Below are 19516 nucleotides of genomic sequence, written 5' to 3'. Positions count from 1 at the left end.
TGTTTTCCAGTGGAAACTTTATTTATGGAAAGAATTTAACCATCATAATACCCCGATTACATGTCGAAGAATTTATGAGCCACATAGTTTCAAATGGTTGTAATTTCAGAATAAATGGCACTGGTAAAGCTTTTTCCAAGAAAAAAAATTGTTGGAAGCTACGACTCACTAGCGAGTGGAAAAAACAACTGTATTACTTTGCCAGTTCATGAGCTGAATCATAGGTGTCGCATGACTAATTTTTGTTTCGCAGGCAATCGTCAATAGGATTCGCTAAAACTTTGAAAACTTTTCCGAGGACCGGAGGACCGGGTCTCATATACCTATCGACCACTTCGACAAATTGGGAACATGTCTGTATTTGTATGTGTGTGTGCGTGTGTGTCTGTATGTATGTAGACTAATGTCATGGAATTATCCCAGCAATTGCGGGTGAGATGCCGCACTTGATAGAGGAGGATGCGTAGCTAAAACATATTTTTTTCACCTTGAAATGTCATTAAATGATCATTTGTGTCAGGTATAAATTCTTAATAAGGTATGTCCACAAAATAACGGACCTAACACAGTGACATGTAGGATTGTGAGTTTATTTATCTATATATTTAAACGTATCTGTGTATTAGCTACTTCCGTTTATTCTTAAAAGTTTCAGGCACTAATTTTCGTGAACGCATTGATTTGTAGTAAAAATTTCAACGAATTGATGCTTTTTCAAAATGAATCTTTCGAGAACAAACATAAGTTATATAAATTCATTGTTGGGCGAAACAGCCAAACACTGCTTCTAAGGAACCGATACAACACACACACACGCACACACACACAACACACACACATATATATATATATATATAATATATATATTATATATATATATATATTATATATATATATATATATATAATATATTATAATATATATATATATATATATATATAATTATTATATTATATATATTATATATATATATATATTATATATATATTATATATATACAATATATATATACATATATATGTATACATATATATATATATACTATATATATATATATATATATATATATATATATATATATATATATATTATATATATATATATATATATATATATAATATATATTATATATATATATATATATATATATATATATATATATATATAATATATTATATATATATTATATATATATATATATATATATATATGATATATGTATGTGTGTGTGTGTGTGTGCGTGTGTGTGTGTGTTGTATCGGTTCCTTAGAAGCAGTGTTTGGCTGTTTCGCCCAACAATGAATTTATATAACTTATGTTTGTTCTCGAAAGATTCATTTTGAAAAAGCATCAATTCGTTGAAATTTTTACTACAAATCAATGCGTTCACGAAAATTAGTGCCTGAAACTTTTAAGAATAAACGGAAGTAGCTAATACACAGATACGTTTAAATATATAGATAAATAAACTCACAATCCTACATGTCACTGTGTTAGGTCCGTTATTTTGTGGACATACCTTATTAAGAATTTATACCTGACACAAATGATCATTTAATGACATTTCAAGGTGAAAAAAATATGTTTTAGCTACGCATCCTCCTCTATCAAGTGCGGCATCTCACCCGCAATTGCTGGGATAATTCCATGACATTAGTCTACATACATACAGACACACACGCACACACACATACAAATACAGACATGTTCCCAATTTGTCGAAGTGTGTCGATTGGTATATGAGACCCGGTCCTCCGGTCCTCGGAAAAGTTTTCAAAGTTTTAGCGAATCCTATTGACGATTTGCTGCGAAACAAAAAATTAGTCATGCGACACCTATGATTCAGCTCATGAACTGGCAAAGTAATACAGTTTGTTTTTTCCACTCGCTAGTGAGTCGTAGCTTCCAACAATTTTTTTTCTTGGAAAAAGCTTACCAGTGCCATTTATTTCTGAAATTACAACCATTTGAAACTATGTGGCTCATAAATTTCTTCGACATGTAATCGGGGTATTATGATGGTTAAATTCTTTCCATAAATAAAGTTTCCACTGGAAACCGAGACCCAATTAGTACCAATGTTAAACTCCTTTATATTTTGGACTACGTAGGAGATTCTGTTAGGCCTATCAGAGAGAAGGATTAAGTTAAGGGCACAAACTATATTGGTTACTGGAGAGGCATTTCGAGCTCCTTATCTGAATCCGACGTTAAAATAGTGACAGGACTAAGCTAAAGCCGAGTTGACTCAAGCTCCAAAAACGAAATCGCTATTTGTGTTTCTGAGCAAACCTCTAGTCCTGCGTGATGGGCACTGGGCAGTAAGAAAATGAGTTCCGATTAAGATGATGAGAATAATTGGAACCTAAACTTTGTCAATCCGGCGCTAACTGCTAGCTTAGTACTGTCACTATGTTGGTGTCGGATGAGAGGAACTTGAGACGGTTCTCCAATAACTAATAGAGCCATAGGTTTTGCCCATTACTCGCAAATGTGGTTTAGTTTTCGATAAAAATGCACTGAAAAAAATCAGTTTGGACAAGGAAAAGTTTTTTTCATATAACTTTTTTTCCTTGAAAGTGCCACACTTGAATTTTTGACGGTAGGTAGGGAACATAATTACTTATCTTAGAACAAAATTTCGTCCAAATGAGGGATGGTTTTTTTTGTAAATCGACTTTAAATTTTTAAAATCGATTTTTTTAGTGTAGGAGTCGATGAAGATTTTTTTCAATATTTTTATCAAAAATTTGACAAATTTTGTGAAAATCACGTCTACAACATTTTTTGGTAGGATTTGTCATTTTTAGACTATAGCCATTTGAAAAAAAAACGGTGAAAAAGTTTAAACCTTTTCAAAAGACAGTCTAGATCATTTTTGGCAAAACAATGTATGCAAAGTGGCTTTTTGTGTCAAAGTTCTCAAGTGTCTCAAAGTAAAACGTCGCTTTAAGGTAGATTTGATGTACAGAATCGATTCCATTCGATAAAACTTTGTAATACTCGAGTTGGTTTAATTTGTTGATGCATTATGGGGTAGTTTTTGATATTCATCAGTATGTCCAAAACAACACTTTTTATCAATTAGCAGTACAATATTTAATCTTTTTAAGAAACATTTAAATATTGAGGCATTCTGTACCGTGTCTTCATACGAGTAACGAAGAACGAGCTTCGAGCAAAACAAGCAGACCAATTTGAACTGTCAGTTGGGCCCATAATTTGTGTGCCCGCTGAGATGTTGACTTATGTCAGTTCAATACGAATGGGATTGGCGATTCTACGTTGAAACCGCTCACAGGTAGCGCAGGAAGCAAAGTGTTGCTGATTTCATTCTGTTCTGTCATAGTGCATATATTTTCTGTAAACATTGGTAAAAAATAAGTTTTAAACACCAAATCACCGATCAATTTGTTGATAATTGTTTATGAAAAAGAAGGAAAACCATCATTTTATAAGATGAAGATTAAACATCTTGCGAAAAGAGTGTAAAACGTGGTGATTTCTAATATTATTCACAAAGCTATATGTGTGCTGTTCCGAAATGTAATTTGTTGAGCACCGTAGCCGCCGCAACATCATTTCCCATTCCTCTTAAGTTAAGCTAAACCTTTATGAGATGGTGTAAATTCATGAAACTCTTCAGATCACGCGAGGAAAAATATATCCGGCTAATAGGAGCTTTGTATCATACACAGCCGATCCTTCTCTCTGATAGTCTTCACTGAATCTCCTACGTAGTCCAAAATATGAAGGAGTTTGGCATTGGAACTGATTGGGTCTCGGTTTCGAGTTGGAACTCTATTTACAGAACGATTTTTTATAACCACAATAATACCCCGATTACATTTCGAAGAAATGTATGAGCCAAATAGTTGCAAATGGCTGTTATTTCAGAATAGTTGCAAGTAAAACTAAATTTCTTACTCGTTTCATTCATATTTTGGCAGTGGTAAGCTTTTTCCGAAAAGAAAATGAAGTTTTAGTAGTAAGCTACGACTCACTTGCGGGTGAAAAAAAGCAAACTGTATCACTTTGCCAGTTCATGAGCTGAATCATAGGTGTCGCATGACTAATTTTGGTTTTGCCGCAAATCGCCAATAGGGGTGCCATAAACGTGGTCAAAACCAAAGAGAATAGGGAAAGAGACGAATAGTGTGAAGCCAAAAATACCATATTGAGCAGACCAATCGTGCAATGTAAATAAACATTACTCATGCCTGAGTTGGAGGAGATAAGTATTGTACTTCTATCAAAAAAGAAATTTGAATTTTCGTCAGAATTTAGTTCAATCGTGATTGTAAGGTGCATTCTAGAGTATATGTATGAGTAAAAATAAGCTTTAGAATAATTTCATCTCTTTGTTTCGAAATGCACATCGTTTGATAAACAAATCCATCGATCGACATACGGTTTGTTTTCAAAATATAATAGGAGTCATTTAAAGTGCTGCCTGTAGAAGCGGTTGCCAAAATTCTAGTGTTGAAATCATCATAAAGGGAGTGTTGCCGTTTTGACTGATTTTCACTCTTCGTCTCTTTCACTATTCTCTTTGGTCAAAACAGTTATACACAGCGATGCCAACCTGCCAGTTTAAACTGGATTCTTCCAGTTTTTTTTACAACATCCAGTCAAACAGACAATCGGAAAAATCTTCCAGTTTTTTGAAATTTGAGCCAGTTTTATCCAGTTTTTTAAATATTCATTTATTTAGTTTTTTTCTCACAAATTGTAACTTGATTCATAGAATTTTCAAGCAAGCCATGGGATGATGCCGAATGCCCCAGAATAAGATTTTAATCCACCGTAACCTGAACTTTTTTATACCACTTGTGAGTAAAACGGTTCGGGAATGTACATTTCGATTCGATTTCAAATAAATTTTACTCAAACATAAAGGTGGCAGTACATTGTGTCAAATATTTTGATGAAAATTTGTTGAATTTTCAGCTAGTTGCTATAGTGGTATCTAAAGAAAGGTTTGAGCGCATCCTCAAGTTTGGTCTTAAATTTAGGATTTTGTGGATAAATTACACAACCTTCAAAACAGTAAAATTCGACTAACTATTACAATTACAATCAAATTCGAATGCTTTAATATTTTTTTAATTTGGATGGCAATACCAAAAAACCAACTCAAATATTCAGTAAAAGGTATGGAACATACGTGATTTCTTAAAATTATGCTCATTGAATCGTTGACTTAAACGTTACAAGGATAAAGTAATTTTCAAGCATCCAGTTTTTTCCAATTTTTTTCAAGAAAGGTTCCAGTTTTTTTGAAAAAAAATGTTGGCAACGCTGCCTTGACATTGTGAATAATATATTCGAATATTTAAAATAGTAGTACGAAGTAAATAGTACATGATTTTGCCATGTTCAACATTCAGAAAAAAGCACGGGATTTGGGCTGCACGGAATTAGAGCAGGTCACGGTATATATTTCTAGGTCATTCTCATATGTATATTTATTTATTTAATTTCAAGAACTCAACTACCAAAGCCCGACAAGGAACAGTTTCAGAGCCTGTGCTGATTATATCCGACAAAAGTGTATCCGAGCTCAACAGTCAAAATAAAAGTGCATCATCCCCAGATTCACCAACAACTGGTACAACTCCTAATAATGTGTTAACGTGTAGCATGGAGCAGCAGACCTAGGATTCATTGAAGCGTTCATCATGCTTCTATGTCCATATTGCGATGACTCACACCGTATTACCTACGTATAGAAACCGAAAAACGAGATAAAGAGAATTGTGTATAAATAATATTATTTATATAAGTTATTTAAATTTCAAAACCAAAAATAAAAACAATAATAATGTAATTAAAAACCAAACATGATAATCAAGCAACGAAATAGTCCATTTTTACATAGAGAACGCTAGTTACACATACATGTCCATTTTATCTAAGGGAAGTAAATTTTCAAAGTGAAAGCCCAATTGCTAGCTAGTCCGATACCTACATGGTAAAATTTCTATTTGTATGTACCGCTCTTCCTTTTTATTTACGGTATTGAATAATCGTTATGTTGGCCTTACTGGTTGTTGATAAGTTATTAGGGTATACTTTTCAGGCCTTGTGCAACTCTGCTTCCAATTGTTCATCCTTCTTACAGCATGACCAGACCCAGTCTTTTGCAATATTAGCATTTCTATTATCAGGTTCAGATTTTCGACATCACGAACTTAAGTCTCGGAAATTAACCGCTGCAGCGTCCGGAAACAAGCCCAGGTAGTCATAATGGGAAACTTTACGCTCATTCGTAGCTGTAACAAATACGTTTTGTTTACCCCAGTGCGGTATACTTTTTTCGGCAGTGCGAAGGTGTTTGCTAAAGCACAGGCTATAGTGAATCACTGAATGTGTTTATTATAGTGATTGCAAAGATCGAGTCTGTTTACCTGAGCGGTTTGAAGGTGTAATGTGCGGTGTTACGGAAACAAAAGCTATGCCGCACCGCCTTTGTATGGTTATATCACCGATTGATAACACAGTTTAATCAAGGTCACACAACAAATCCATAGTGGACGGCGAAGAGTAATCCACCTAAATGACTTGGCTAATTTTTTTTTCTCGAATATATTTGCATTTTTTTTTCTTTTTTTATGTTTTTGTTTTTATATTGATGATTTCTAAATTCCTTGAGTGGTTGAGCATGTTTTTGGGCCAATGGTAGAAAATGCTCCCCCTTTTCCTCAACCCCCGAGTCTAAATATACCAGGAGGGTTTAACTGGTCTTGGGTGGTATACTTTTGGCCCAAAAAATATATAAAATATACCAATTTTTTTTTCAATATATTGTAGACAAAAGTAAATTTAAGGGAGTAGGCGAGGTGTCGTTCGTGACAGTTCGTTTTTTTCCGGCCACATTTTTCTCCGCAGCATTTTGATGCACTTTCCGAAGCTTTGGTGGGTGAACCATTTCCGACACATTCCCGGTATTGAAATACTAATTGTAAAACGGTGGATTGCTGGTCCAGAGTTACCGGAACAATTTCAGCGTGCTGCTCGCTAAGAAAGGTGGCTACTACGTGCTGGTGGGAAGGGCAAGTGGTATTTGGGAAGTGCACACCTAATTTCTCTGACGTCCCACAGATCGCTCGAGCCAATAGTATTCGGGGCATGAGTGGTGCCTTCAGCAGGTTCAAGATCATATGCGGCGCCCATAGTTCACCGTATTATCCAACATCAGTGTCGGTAGCTGGTACGTCAGTGCGGCCACAGACTTGAGCGGTAAGTTTTATATATATATATATATATATATATATATATATATATATATATATATATATATATATATATATATATATATATATATATATATATATATATATATATATATATATATATATATATATATATATATATATATATATATATATATATATATATATATATATATAGAGTTGACCACTTCGTTTTCAGTAATGAGAGATGGCGTTTGGCCACATTCAATTTGCAAACACACAGATTACTTACAACACGAACAATATTATCTTAGTCAATTTGGTTTGAACATTTAGACGGAAAAAACAACGCACTGATCTACACTGTAATGTCAAAATTAAGTTTGAATTTGATTTGAACTGCAAATTCGTTTGAATTGTGGCAACTTACACAGACGGTCCTCGTACACATCACTAGCAGACTGAGCAATGAAACGTTTCAAAAAGCAAAAGTGTGTGTTATAAACAGTATCGAGGTATGGAACAGATGGAAGTGGAAACAGCAATAATTTGACGTATAGGGAACGGGCAGAAGAGAGTGAGCAAAGTTTATGCTTAATGAGAGAGAAAGTGTAGCACCCCCGAGTATGCTGCATTCAAATTACTGGTGTCGGTTCTGAAATTAATTGTTGAACCATGACCAGAGCTGCGATTTGTCAATCATGTCAAAAGACATTGACAATATAGGGTGATGAGCCTATTTTCACCATACTAAGCAAGGTGCTTCACTAATTCGGTAATTTCTTGCCTTACAATCAATGGAATGCGTAAAAATTGACATCAACCGCTTTGCTTCGTTGTTAAGAACCAATATAAAAACACAAAAAAAAAAAAAAAAATTCTCGTGTTTGAGCACAATGAAAACTCGAATCGAGTGCCCCTGTTGTTGCGCTACCATTTGACTCAATGCGTTGAACAAAGATGGCAGACACTGCTCTAACCAACGGCTTCAAATGGGTAGGGTGATAATAGAAACATGGCGCAAATAGGCTCATCACCCTAGTAAAAGTCATCGTCAACAGCAATTCATCTGGTTTCTGCGTCTGTCAAATGAGCGACTCAAGAGTTACATGCTATGGTTAATGTGAGCCCAGTAAATGACAACAGCTTTGATTGCGTTATCACCCATTCGCCATTTCTCCACAGTCGCTAAACAGTTTGCGTGAAAGAGACAGAGAGACCACTCAGTTATTGCAATATGTATGGTTTCCGATCTCTGTTTTTGTGTGTGGCACTCACCTGTCATCTGCCACCAGTTAAACGAGTTGCCAGTATATATTATTAGCAAGCATAGTATTCTGACATGCATAGTAAATAAAAACGTAAATATCTACTTAGAACAGGGAATAATTTATAACGCAAATTTTGCCACCACGTTTAAAAACGGAAATGTGACTTTTTTTGCTGAATTAAAAGCTCTCCTAAACGGTATAAAAATTGTTCTTATTAGCACTGGTAAATATGTCAATCTTGGCGAAAAACATACTAGCCAGACACTTTTTTCTTCTTGCACATCCAATAACTAAAATTATGATCAGTATTTCTAATTGAAATAATGATCGAAGAAGGAAAAGCATATGCGTAAAACATTCGCGCTGGCAACTTCCATATTAGTTTGTATGACGTCAAAAGTAATCTTCAGCTCAACGAAGCAAGACACACGCGGTTTAGTGCGAAAATTATTGGTAGTGTTATAGAAGAACAAAAATGGAGACAAATAAGCCGGTCAAGCGAAAAACGTCTTTTACGCAAATAGCCAGAGAATCTGTGCGCAAAGAGGATGAAGGTTGGTTTTGTTCACTCGATCCCATGAGCGGATGTCGGTATTCCCAGTCTGCAGCTTCCTGGGATGTAGGTAATTTTATTCGACACTTCCGTTCACAACATCCAGAAGCTGCCACAAAAAAAAACTTAATGCGTTCAACGGAACCAACTACCAAAAAGACTCGAGTGATCGCCACACAGCTTGTAGCTATAAATAAGCAGGTATTCATGGAGGCATGTCTAAAACTAGTCGCTATCCATCACCTACCATTAAGTTGTTTCGAGTGGGAGGGACTCAAATTATTGCTTGACCCAATCTGCGAAACACTGAACACAAACATCAACAAGACAAACATCAAAATACACCTGGATGTAGCTGCCAAACGAGTACAGCAAGCAATCCGAGAAGAAACAAACGGAAAACTTATATCGTTGAAGCTAGATTCCGCCTCGAGGCATCATCGACACATCCTCGGAATCAATATTCAGTTCGAGAAAGATTCTGAGATTGTGATTCGCACACTAGGTAAGTCTTAAATTGCGCCATCTTTGTCAAGTAACAACAATTTTTTCAGCAATTTTAAAACAGCATATGCATGGTGACTATTAATATCATCATTTTTTAATTTTCTTGTTGAAGCCGTGTCAAATCTGAGCTTTCTAACGATTTCTTCAATACAGGTATGCTGGAAGTGAAAGAAAGCCAGACTGGTAATTTTCTCAAGGGCAAGATATTGGATGTATTGAAGGCCTACGATATCGACATCAACCAAGTATTCTCCACCACAACGGATAATGGTGCGAATATGATCGCTACTATCAAATCAGTCCAACATACAATCGCTAGTGCAGACACAATGTCATGTGATGACGATGAAGATGAACAGGCCGACGAGGTATCGACATCAATAAAGGCTGAGCTCTAGAATCAATTAAGTTTGGTGAGATGCGCTGCACACACCCTCCAGCTAGCGGTTTCCGACGTGATTAAAAAAAAATGACGAGAGAATCCGAAAAGTGACCAATGTAGTGAAGAAGACAAAGAAGACTAAATACACTCTATATTTCGAGCACAAACAGGCATCCAAAGCTCCCCTTTGGAGCTTTACTCGGTGGGCTGGAAGGTATAAAATGGTGAAATCGATAGTCAAGCAAGAGCCTTTTTACATCGAACTTGGCATACAGTATGAAGATATCGGTATGTATATGTATATGTTGAATGATTCCAAATAACAATGGGGTTGGTTTGCTCTTAAATGATTTTGCATTGTTTTACAGTATTCTCATCCGAAGACTGGCTCTTCATGAAAAACTTCGTCGCAGCGTTTACACCGGTTTACAAATTAACAAAACAGCTTCAAAACCACCACGTAGCATTGAATGACTTCTATATACAATGGCTTAACATAATGCGGACTATCGAAAATGAGATTCACAACCCGTTTTGTGAACCTTTGCTGCAAGCCTTAAAAAATCGCTTGGCAAAAATGAAGGAAAATATGGCTTTCAAAGCATCACTCTTTTTAGACCCGCGATTCAATTTTTCTGGTTCAACATTATTTCCATCAGTAGAAGAAAGAAATGCAGTCCAGGTAAACTTGATTTGTTATTCAAAATGATCAAATATTGGCCGGTTTTAAAATATAACTACCATAGCAAATCTGTTAGTAGTTTTCGCAAGATACTTTAGAGTAGAAAGTGGGTATATGTGTGGGATTCCAAAAAATTAAAAAAAAAATTAAAACTTGGGTCTGCTAGGTCTATCTCTTTTTGACACTACACCGGTGTACCCCCAGGGAAAAACGAAAATGCTATTAGAAGTTCAATATCATTAAATGTAATATTAAGTATTCTGGGTAGACGCTTTACTGACTTATGCTTATTTATACTTTAACAATCTATGTTTCAGGATTTCATAACTCAAACGTGGCATCGCATCAGTCGCCTGGATCCCAGTTCTTCAGCAACATCAGAATTAGATGCTGATGCAGGGCAGTCTGGTAATCGAGAGATGGCTGATATGGACATGTACATGACGGAACTATTCGGTGGTGCTTCATCATTTGATTCTAGCGTCTCAGACGGTCCTTCTTTTAGAAAACAAATGCAGCAATTAGCAGCTGAGCCACGACAACCGTATAATTACGATGTGTTCAAACACTGGTCGTCAAGAAAGCATACACATCGTGAACTGCATGCGGTAGCCATGGTGGTTTTTGCTTTGCCAGCTACGGAGGTATCTGTGGAAAGAGCATTTAGTGCCCTAGCTTTAGTGCTTTCTGACCTCAGAACCGGATTGTCCGAAGATACACTGGAACATATTCTTTTGCTTAAGTTAAACAAAGATGTTTTCAAAAAAGTTATGCCAAAATTATATGATTGGAAACACGCTTCGCCTGAAGAAAATAAATAGAAATTAATATTAGTCAGTATACCTAAAAAGAAAATATGCAAATTTCCTATGAATTGAAATAATTTCCATCAATCCACAAAGTATATATTTTTTAGTAATCCGATGAAACTGCAGTCATTTCGATCCCTCCCGCAAGACGAATTTTGCAAAATCGTACCATTGTCTGCCAAGGTTCTCGACAAGAGAACAAGATTTTGTGCATGTTTGTCTCAGAGTGTGATATCGCGTACTCTAGTTTGTCTACTCCTATAAAATGTTCTCCTGATGGTGCATTTTAGTCATTATCTGCCGTATAAAAAAATTAAATTGAAACTGCTTCAGTACTCTATAATTGAGCAAAAGACATGATATGGACTGGGAGAACAATCTCCCTTTATTAGATACTTGAGAAATATTCGCCTCAACCAACTTTCCGAAATCTGCCGAAACGGAATGCCCATTAGAACCACTAGGCGTGTGACTCCAATAAATCACACCTATCTGAGGAAGAAATTTGGAAGCATACCCAAGGTCAAAAGAGTCGACATATAGTAGAATCCCACACATATACTCACTGCTTTCTCGCCGATGTGTTATGATATCCTAACCAGAATATTATTTGATGACATCTAAAGAGTTCACAATCCTATAAAAAAGAGGACTGTACGGTAACCAAGCGCCACATTAGGACTCCCCCTAATATATATTTGCTCTTTTTCTGTATCGTCAAACTTTCAAAATATAATTTAGTTTTAATTGCTAAATACTAAATGAAAACAATATTTACATATAATTATTTAGCGCTGTTGAATATTAACCAATGAATGAACTATTTGAACCAAGTTGTTGTCAATCTAGTTCAATGAAATTCAAAAAGGTGTGCGATAAAATTCTTGCATTTCTAATTATTCAAAATTTTCAGGTACTTGACCATAGCTAACCAGACAATCATTACGGTAATACCATTCGGCAGGAGAACTTTGCTATTAGCGCGAGGCATTTTTAGTCCGCTGATGCTGGCGCATTTTTGGAATTGAATTTGACGTGCAAAAAATTACCGCATTCGGTTTTGGTTTTTCGATGGTGTAACAAGAGTACTCTATTTTAGTTTTTGACATTGTTTTACACCGGTGAGACAGCGACTACATTCGTTCAAACTTGAGTTAGAAAAGTTTGACATCAAGTGAAAACCAAACGCCAATATACCTAAGCATAAGCCAATGTAATTGGTCTTACACCGGTGTATCACTAGTAAAAACTAAATTTTCTTCCAATTGATAGTACACAATACTTTTTTGGTGAGAATGAAAAACAGAGCAAATGCAAATGGAAAGAGCAAATTTTTTACGAAGTTAGATTTGAACCCTTATTTTCACCCAGGATGGTCAATAACTTATTTTTGATCCTGAGTTTAACCAACATTTCTATAGCATAGACAAATGGTGACTGTGGCGATTGGGCGATTAGAAAATAAAAGTGGCAGCTCTGAACAGAGCCACGTCAGATGTGAATCGGACTGGGTAAGCTTGGACTGCCACATGGAAGCGGATAACCAGAAGATTAAATAAAACAATTATAAATCGAGTACAATTGTTTCTTGTTCGTCGAACGTCCTTGTCACATAATTGGCGACGAGCATACATATCAGTGTGCTTGAAAGGACATACAGGTAAGTAAAATAAAGGTAAACAAATGACAACGCCAGTCCGATTGTCCGAACGATTGGCGATTGTTGTCTCCTCTAGAGACGAACTCATATGGGGGAAGGGAACCATACATCCTTAGCGAGGAACAAACATGTACTCGGGGCAGGATTAAAAATATCCACGAATGCACGGCTAATCCTAAGCGGGCAGCGTATCGTTGCCTGGGTCAGGAAGCCAGTTAAGTTTTATCTCTGTTGTCGAGGGAACGGGTAATCCTAAGCGAGCAATAAATCGACTGCTCGGGTCAGGAAATAAAAAGTTCACCTCTGTTGACGAGGGTACTAGGTATCCTAAGCGAGCAATAAAACGGCTGCTCAGGTCAGGAACGACGATTGACAGTTCAAAAAAAACGTTACGAATATGCAACGTATACCATATGATCTCATTCTTTTCAGAAAATGGAAGAGCAGTTGCTTAAACTTCCACCTTTTGAATGCGACAATATCCCTGTGTCGCCATTGGAAAAAAGAAAAGGAGAAAACTGAAGAGTATATTCCTGGTACTAGCTGGGCGACAGTTACAACGTGTCTATGAAAGCTTGCCAGGTGGCAGTGGTGAAAACACAGCAGGAGGTGAAGATGATTTTAAATCCATGATAAGCAGCCTTGACGAGTACTTCGCCCCAAAAAGACACGATACGTTCGAACGGTATTCGTTTTGGTCATTGAAACCTAGTGCCGAGGAAACTCTCGACAAATTCCTGCTCCGTGCGAAACAACTTGCGAACAAATGTCATTTCGGATCCTCGGAGAACGAAAGCAGAGATGTTGCAGTAATTGACAAAATCTTGATGCTAGCGCCACCGGAGCTCCGCCGTAAAATTTTGGAGAAATCAAACATAGATATGGACGAATTGAAGAAGCTTGTGAACACACATTTTACTGTACAGCACCAAGTAAGAGAGCTAAACTTGTCAGATAGTGGATCCGGAAGCGTTTTAAACGCTAGTTACAATCCAGCGTCCGTCGTCAACAGAATATTTGACACTCCGGAAAGCCGTTGGTCACAGAACCGCAGAGGGAACGAATGCGGAAGATGCGGAGGTAAATTACATAAATCAGACGATTTCTGTCCAGCAAAGCACGCTAAATGTCGTGTATGCATCTATCAAGGGCACTACGCGAAAAGGTGCAAAACTGACCCTAAGAAACGGAAATTAGGCACAGCTTACGTACGCCAACATCCACCGAAAAAGTAAAAAATTAATGCTATCGAAGAGTCAGGATCTCCAGGAAGCGAAACCGAGAGCCAACATTCCTCCTTCATATTCGCGATCAGTGATAATCATGATGAGCTCGTCTGGTTTAAGGTAGGTCAAGTCGTAATCGAAATGATGATTGACTCAGGGTCAAAACACAACATAATTGATGAACGAACATGGGAATACCTACGAGACAAAAATGCACATATCACCAATATTAGACCGTAAACTAAACGTCTGAGCGCATATGCTCAATCCGGAACATTGATTATCACATGCACCTTCGATGCTGAAATCAACGTCGTAGATGAGGCAAAGGAGGCCGGCATCTCAGCAAATTTTCTAGTAGTGAAGGATGGCAAACAGAATCTGCTAGGGCGGGAAACTGCCAAACAACTAGGTGTGGTATTGGTGGGGCTGCCAAGTGTCATTGGTTCGACTGTCCCGAACAGCGTTGGGGAGATCACTGGAAAGGCTTCAGACAAATTTCCAACCATTAAAGGAATAAAGATACGCATTGACATAGATGAGAGCATCACACCAATGGCTCAACATGTCCGCCGGGTACCAATAGCCCTACGTCAGCTGGTGGAAGATCAGCTCAGCAAACTACTGAGAAGAGGAATAATCGAAAAGGTATCAGGACCGAGTCCGTGGGTATCACCAATGGTTGTCGTGATCAAAGACGGCGGAGAGGTTCGCCTATGCGTAGACATGCGACGCGTGAACGTGGCAATCAAAAGAGAACATCATGTAATTCCAACACTCGACGATCTACTTTCCAGATTGAACGGAGCGAGCTTGTTTTCACGTCTCGATATAAAGGACGCATATCATCAAGTGGAATTACATGAGTCGAGCCGTTATATAACGACCTTTATAACGCATCTGGGGATGTGTAGATACACTAGGTTAATGTTCGGTATTTGCAGTGCCTCCGAACACTTGAACAAATACTAAGTGGCTGTCCCAACTCATTCAACTATCAAGATGACATCTTCGTGTACGGCAAGACTGAACAAGAACACAATGCAGTCCTGAAAGCGGTCTTAAAAGCATTAGAAGACCATAATGTCATTCTCAACCTGAAAAAGTGCAAATTCAAAACTACAGAAACAGAATTTTTGGGGCACACCATCTCCCAAAACGGAGTCAAGCCAACTGAGAGCAAGATAGCGGCGGTATGCCAGTTCAGATCGCCTAGTAGCGCCGAAGAGGTACGAAGTTTCTTGGGATTGGTAGGATATGTAGGTCGTTTCATTCCAGACCTAGCCACAAAGACTTTCGAACTGAGACAACTAATGTCGAGTGATCAAAAGTTCGAGTGGCTAGTGAAACACGAAATTGCATTCAGCGCTTTGAAGAAAGCTGTTTGCACCGCACCAGTATTGGGATTCTTTGACAACCGCCGTAGGACAAGAGTCGTTGGCGATGCCTCCGGTAGGTTTAGGGGCGGTTTTGCTACAGTATATCGACGAACTCGAAGATAGGCCAACCGTGATTTCGTATGCTAGTAAGAGCTTGTCGTCTGCGGAACGCCGTTACTGCCAGACCGAAAAGGAAGCGTTGGCGATAGTGTGGAGTGTAGAAAAATTTCAGCTGTACCTCATTGGCAGAGAGTTTGAACTGGAAACCGATCACAGGCCTTTAACGGCAATTTTCAAGCCTTCTTTCCGCCCCCCAGGCCGAATCGAACAATGGGTTCTTAGACTACAACCGTTCAAATTCCGAATAGTTTACAAACCAGGTAAGAGCAACATCGCTGATCCGCTATCCAGACTTTCAGCATCAGCAGACGCTAATGAAGTGGACATTTCCGACGACCAAATATACATCAATGCAATAACGGAGTCAGTCGCGAACGACGTTTCGGAGATCCGAGATTCTTTAGACTCAGATCCTGAACTACACTCAGTGAAAAGAGCGCTGATATCTGGTAGTTGGAGCGATGAATGCGATACAGCAACGGCCAAAGAGTATGCACCATTTCAAAAAGAACTCAGCTTACTTGAGGGATATGTCATCAGAGGCTGCAGACTGGTTGTCCCCAGGTCGCTTCGATCCAGGATGCTGCAACTTGCCCATGAAGGCCATCCTGGTGAAACTTCAACGACATCACGACTTAGGGATCGAGTCTGGTGGCCAGACATGGACAAGGATGCGAAGAAAGTGGTGAAGGACTGCGAGGGATGTCGTTTGGTTGGCAAGCCATCTGTTCCTGAGCCTATGAGACGCCGGCGAATACCCAGTGAACCGTGGATCGATGTCGCGATGGACTTTTTAGGACCCTTGCCTTCCGGTGACTATCTATTAGTTATCGTTGACTATTTTAGCCGGTACAAAGAAATTTGCATAATGAAGAAGATCACCTCGGAGGAAACCATCAAGCAAACCGAACCTATTTTTGTCCGTCAAGGCAACCCGAGAACAATCACTCTAGACAATGGGCGCCAGTTCATTAGTAAGGAGTTTGAGGACTACTGTCGCATAAGAAACATTACACTCAACCACACAGTGCCATACTGGCCCCAGGCTAACGGGGAAGTTGAGAGACAGAATAGTTCGCTTCTGAAACGGCTAAAAATCAGCCACGCATTGCATCGGGACTGGAAGATGGAACTCCTCCAATATTTGTTGATGTACAATACGACTCCTCGCTCAACAACAGGTAAAACACCAACCGAGCTGCTTCGGAACAAAACGATCCGGTCCAAGATCCCTTCACTTAGTGACATTGAAACCGCGCCCCCAGTCGATTTCGAGTTTTCAGATAGAGATACAATCCTTAAATACAAAGGAAAGGTAAGGGAGGATCTGAGGCGTCATTCAAAGCCATCTTAAATCAAAGAAGGCGACACTGTCCTGATGCACTGGATATACGGTCATGGAAAAGACTGGAAATCGTGTTAAGGTGTCAGATCCCTTGTCGGGCAACTCCTTCCTTCGTAGTTCGGCACACTTAAAAAAGGTTACTCCCATTGAACAAATAACACAAGAACCTGCAGAATACGTCTCTGAGCCAAACTCTCAAGAACTCTCCTTTCACCCGGACAGCGCGATTTCATCTACTCCCGGGGACTCCGCCTACGGTCAAATTCCGGAAACGGCAGACTTCACGACGACGAACGACGCCGAAACAGCACACACTACCCCAACACCAGAGCTTTGCGGCACGCTTCCAAACCGGCGTGGCAAAAGGACTTCGTCTGCAGTTCTGATGTTATTTAAAAACTTTGAGGAAAGGAGATGTGGCGATTGGGCGATTAGAAAATAAAACTGGCAGCTCTGAACAGAGCCACGTCAGATGTGAATCGGACTGGGTAAGCTTGGACTGCCGCATGAAAGCGGATAACCAGAAGATTAAATAAAACAATTATAAATCGAGTGCAATTGTTTCTTGTTCGTCGAACGTCCTTGGCACAGTGACATTATATCGAAGCATTGTTGAATTATGGTAAATTGAATATACCAATCGATCCGAGACTATAAAAGCGACCTGCTTTTTTACGTAGATTAAATACATCTGATATTGGCGACTTCCTTGCTGCTGAAGCGGACATCATAAGTGTCGGTTCGAACACACTTTGGGATTTGGTAAATCTTTAAAAAATAGCCGACAAAGCTATTTTGCAAAAATAATGCTTACCATAATGCTCCTTGGGTCCTATTCACGCCACCTAGACTATAAGGAAATTCCTTTCCAGACACTAAGTAATGTGGCTGCGAGAATAGGACCCAAGATCGTGGCCCCAACCAGCAAGAACTTCAGTAGAAATATTAGATGGACAAAATTTTATGTAAACTAGCTTTCTACTACTGTGGGTTAGAATCTAGGGGCAGATCACTTGCGATGCATTTGTAAAAATCAGCGAAATTAAATGCATTTATTTCCATCAAAATAGAAATTCATAATGTATTTTGCGTTGCGTGCAATGTTTTTGCGTTGCATGCAATGTGGTTTGCGTTGCGTGTAAGACGTCAAAATCCTACACAAAAACTAGCCCTACATTTAACAAAACGTCGAACAAAGTGGATCAGCGTAGGACGTTTGTTAAACAAACTTTTCTGCGAGGGAGTGCCAAGCTGATGCAAAAATGGAAATTAAATGCATTTTTTCTAATTTGATGCAAATTTGTTATACATTCTTAGAGTGATCTGCCCCTAGGTTAGAATCGTTTTTTAAGCGAAAACGATTTTGAAGACAACTATCACTAGTCGTTTGAGAATGCCTCTAATTGTTGAAATTGAAATAACCAAAAAATGTTTTTTTCTTACTAGAATGTTTTGCAGTGTATTTCCTTATTAGTTGCCTTGGCAATTACAGTATGCATTATTCTGGAACTATTCTTCATGGATAACCGAACTAAAAGTAAACAGTTTAAATTTTGGTGGTAATATTGATGTACTCACGCTAAATGCAAAACCACTCGAAAGCCTATATTTGTCCTATATTCCACGATCACTCAGAACCAAGGCCGAGGATTTTGGAAGCCAATTTCAAGAGCGCTGCAACTTGTTCGTCCTTATTCGTTTAGTATCAAAGAACTTTTTCGAAAATGTCAAATGAAATGCTCATGGGTTGTTTTAATTTTGCACAAAAACTACCGCTACCCTGGTAGTAAATTCATAGCACTCGAAAATCGTGAAAATCTTTAAACTTATTTGCAGCCTAAGAGCATAACAATTTCATACAGATAGTGGAATATCGCCCGTAATGGATATCACCGCGTTAATAATTTCATATCGTTAGCATACTGCCTATGATCGCATATCAGTCCCATAAAGATAGGAAATCCCATAGAAAATAGGACAACTATGCGATCATTGGTAGCATAAACCTTACATCCGCTCATCGTATTGAAAATCTTGTTATTGACCAAAAATGCCTGAGTTATTACGAAGCGTAAACGAGACCGGAAAGATAAGTCGATAGAATGAGACAATACATATTTCGACGGTAATGAGTACCTTATTGAGAGAACTTGAGAGAATCTTGACTGTGAGAGCATGTTCCGTATAGCTATTCGGGTGCTCAGACACTCAACGCATATGTACCTATACAATATAGTCGTAAACTGTACAGTAATTTACTGGCAACCTTCTTTGTCGCGCAGTATTGCCAATTGACAGGGAGAAATTTCAGCACTGTATAGAAGAACAAAAATGGAGACAAATAAGCCGGTCAAGCGAAAAACGTCTTTTACGCAAATAGCCAGAG

The 19516-nt window shown here is 38.2% G+C and overlaps 1 protein-coding gene across 2 annotated transcripts in view; it reads left to right on the top strand.

Moving 5' to 3' along the window:
- The window catches only part of LOC131691077 (probable ubiquitin carboxyl-terminal hydrolase FAF), a 673880-nt gene extending 662444 nt beyond the window's left edge, over nt 1–11436 (top strand). For both annotated transcript variants that reach the window (XM_058977248.1, XM_058977247.1), the window contains exon 19: nt 10909–11436. In XM_058977248.1, coding sequence (XP_058833231.1) covers nt 10909–11412 — 504 coding nt within the window. In that variant the 3' untranslated portion in view covers nt 11413–11436. The remainder of the gene's footprint in view (nt 1–10908) is intronic.
- Nucleotides 11437–19516: the final 8080 nt, after the last annotated feature.

Source organism: Topomyia yanbarensis, chromosome 3, assembly GCF_030247195.1.
Source record: "Topomyia yanbarensis strain Yona2022 chromosome 3, ASM3024719v1, whole genome shotgun sequence".
NCBI classification, from domain to species: Eukaryota; Metazoa; Arthropoda; class Insecta; order Diptera; family Culicidae; genus Topomyia; species Topomyia yanbarensis.
The sequence above is the reverse complement of the archived record's forward strand: the minus strand, read 5'-3'. Positions and strand labels throughout refer to the sequence as shown.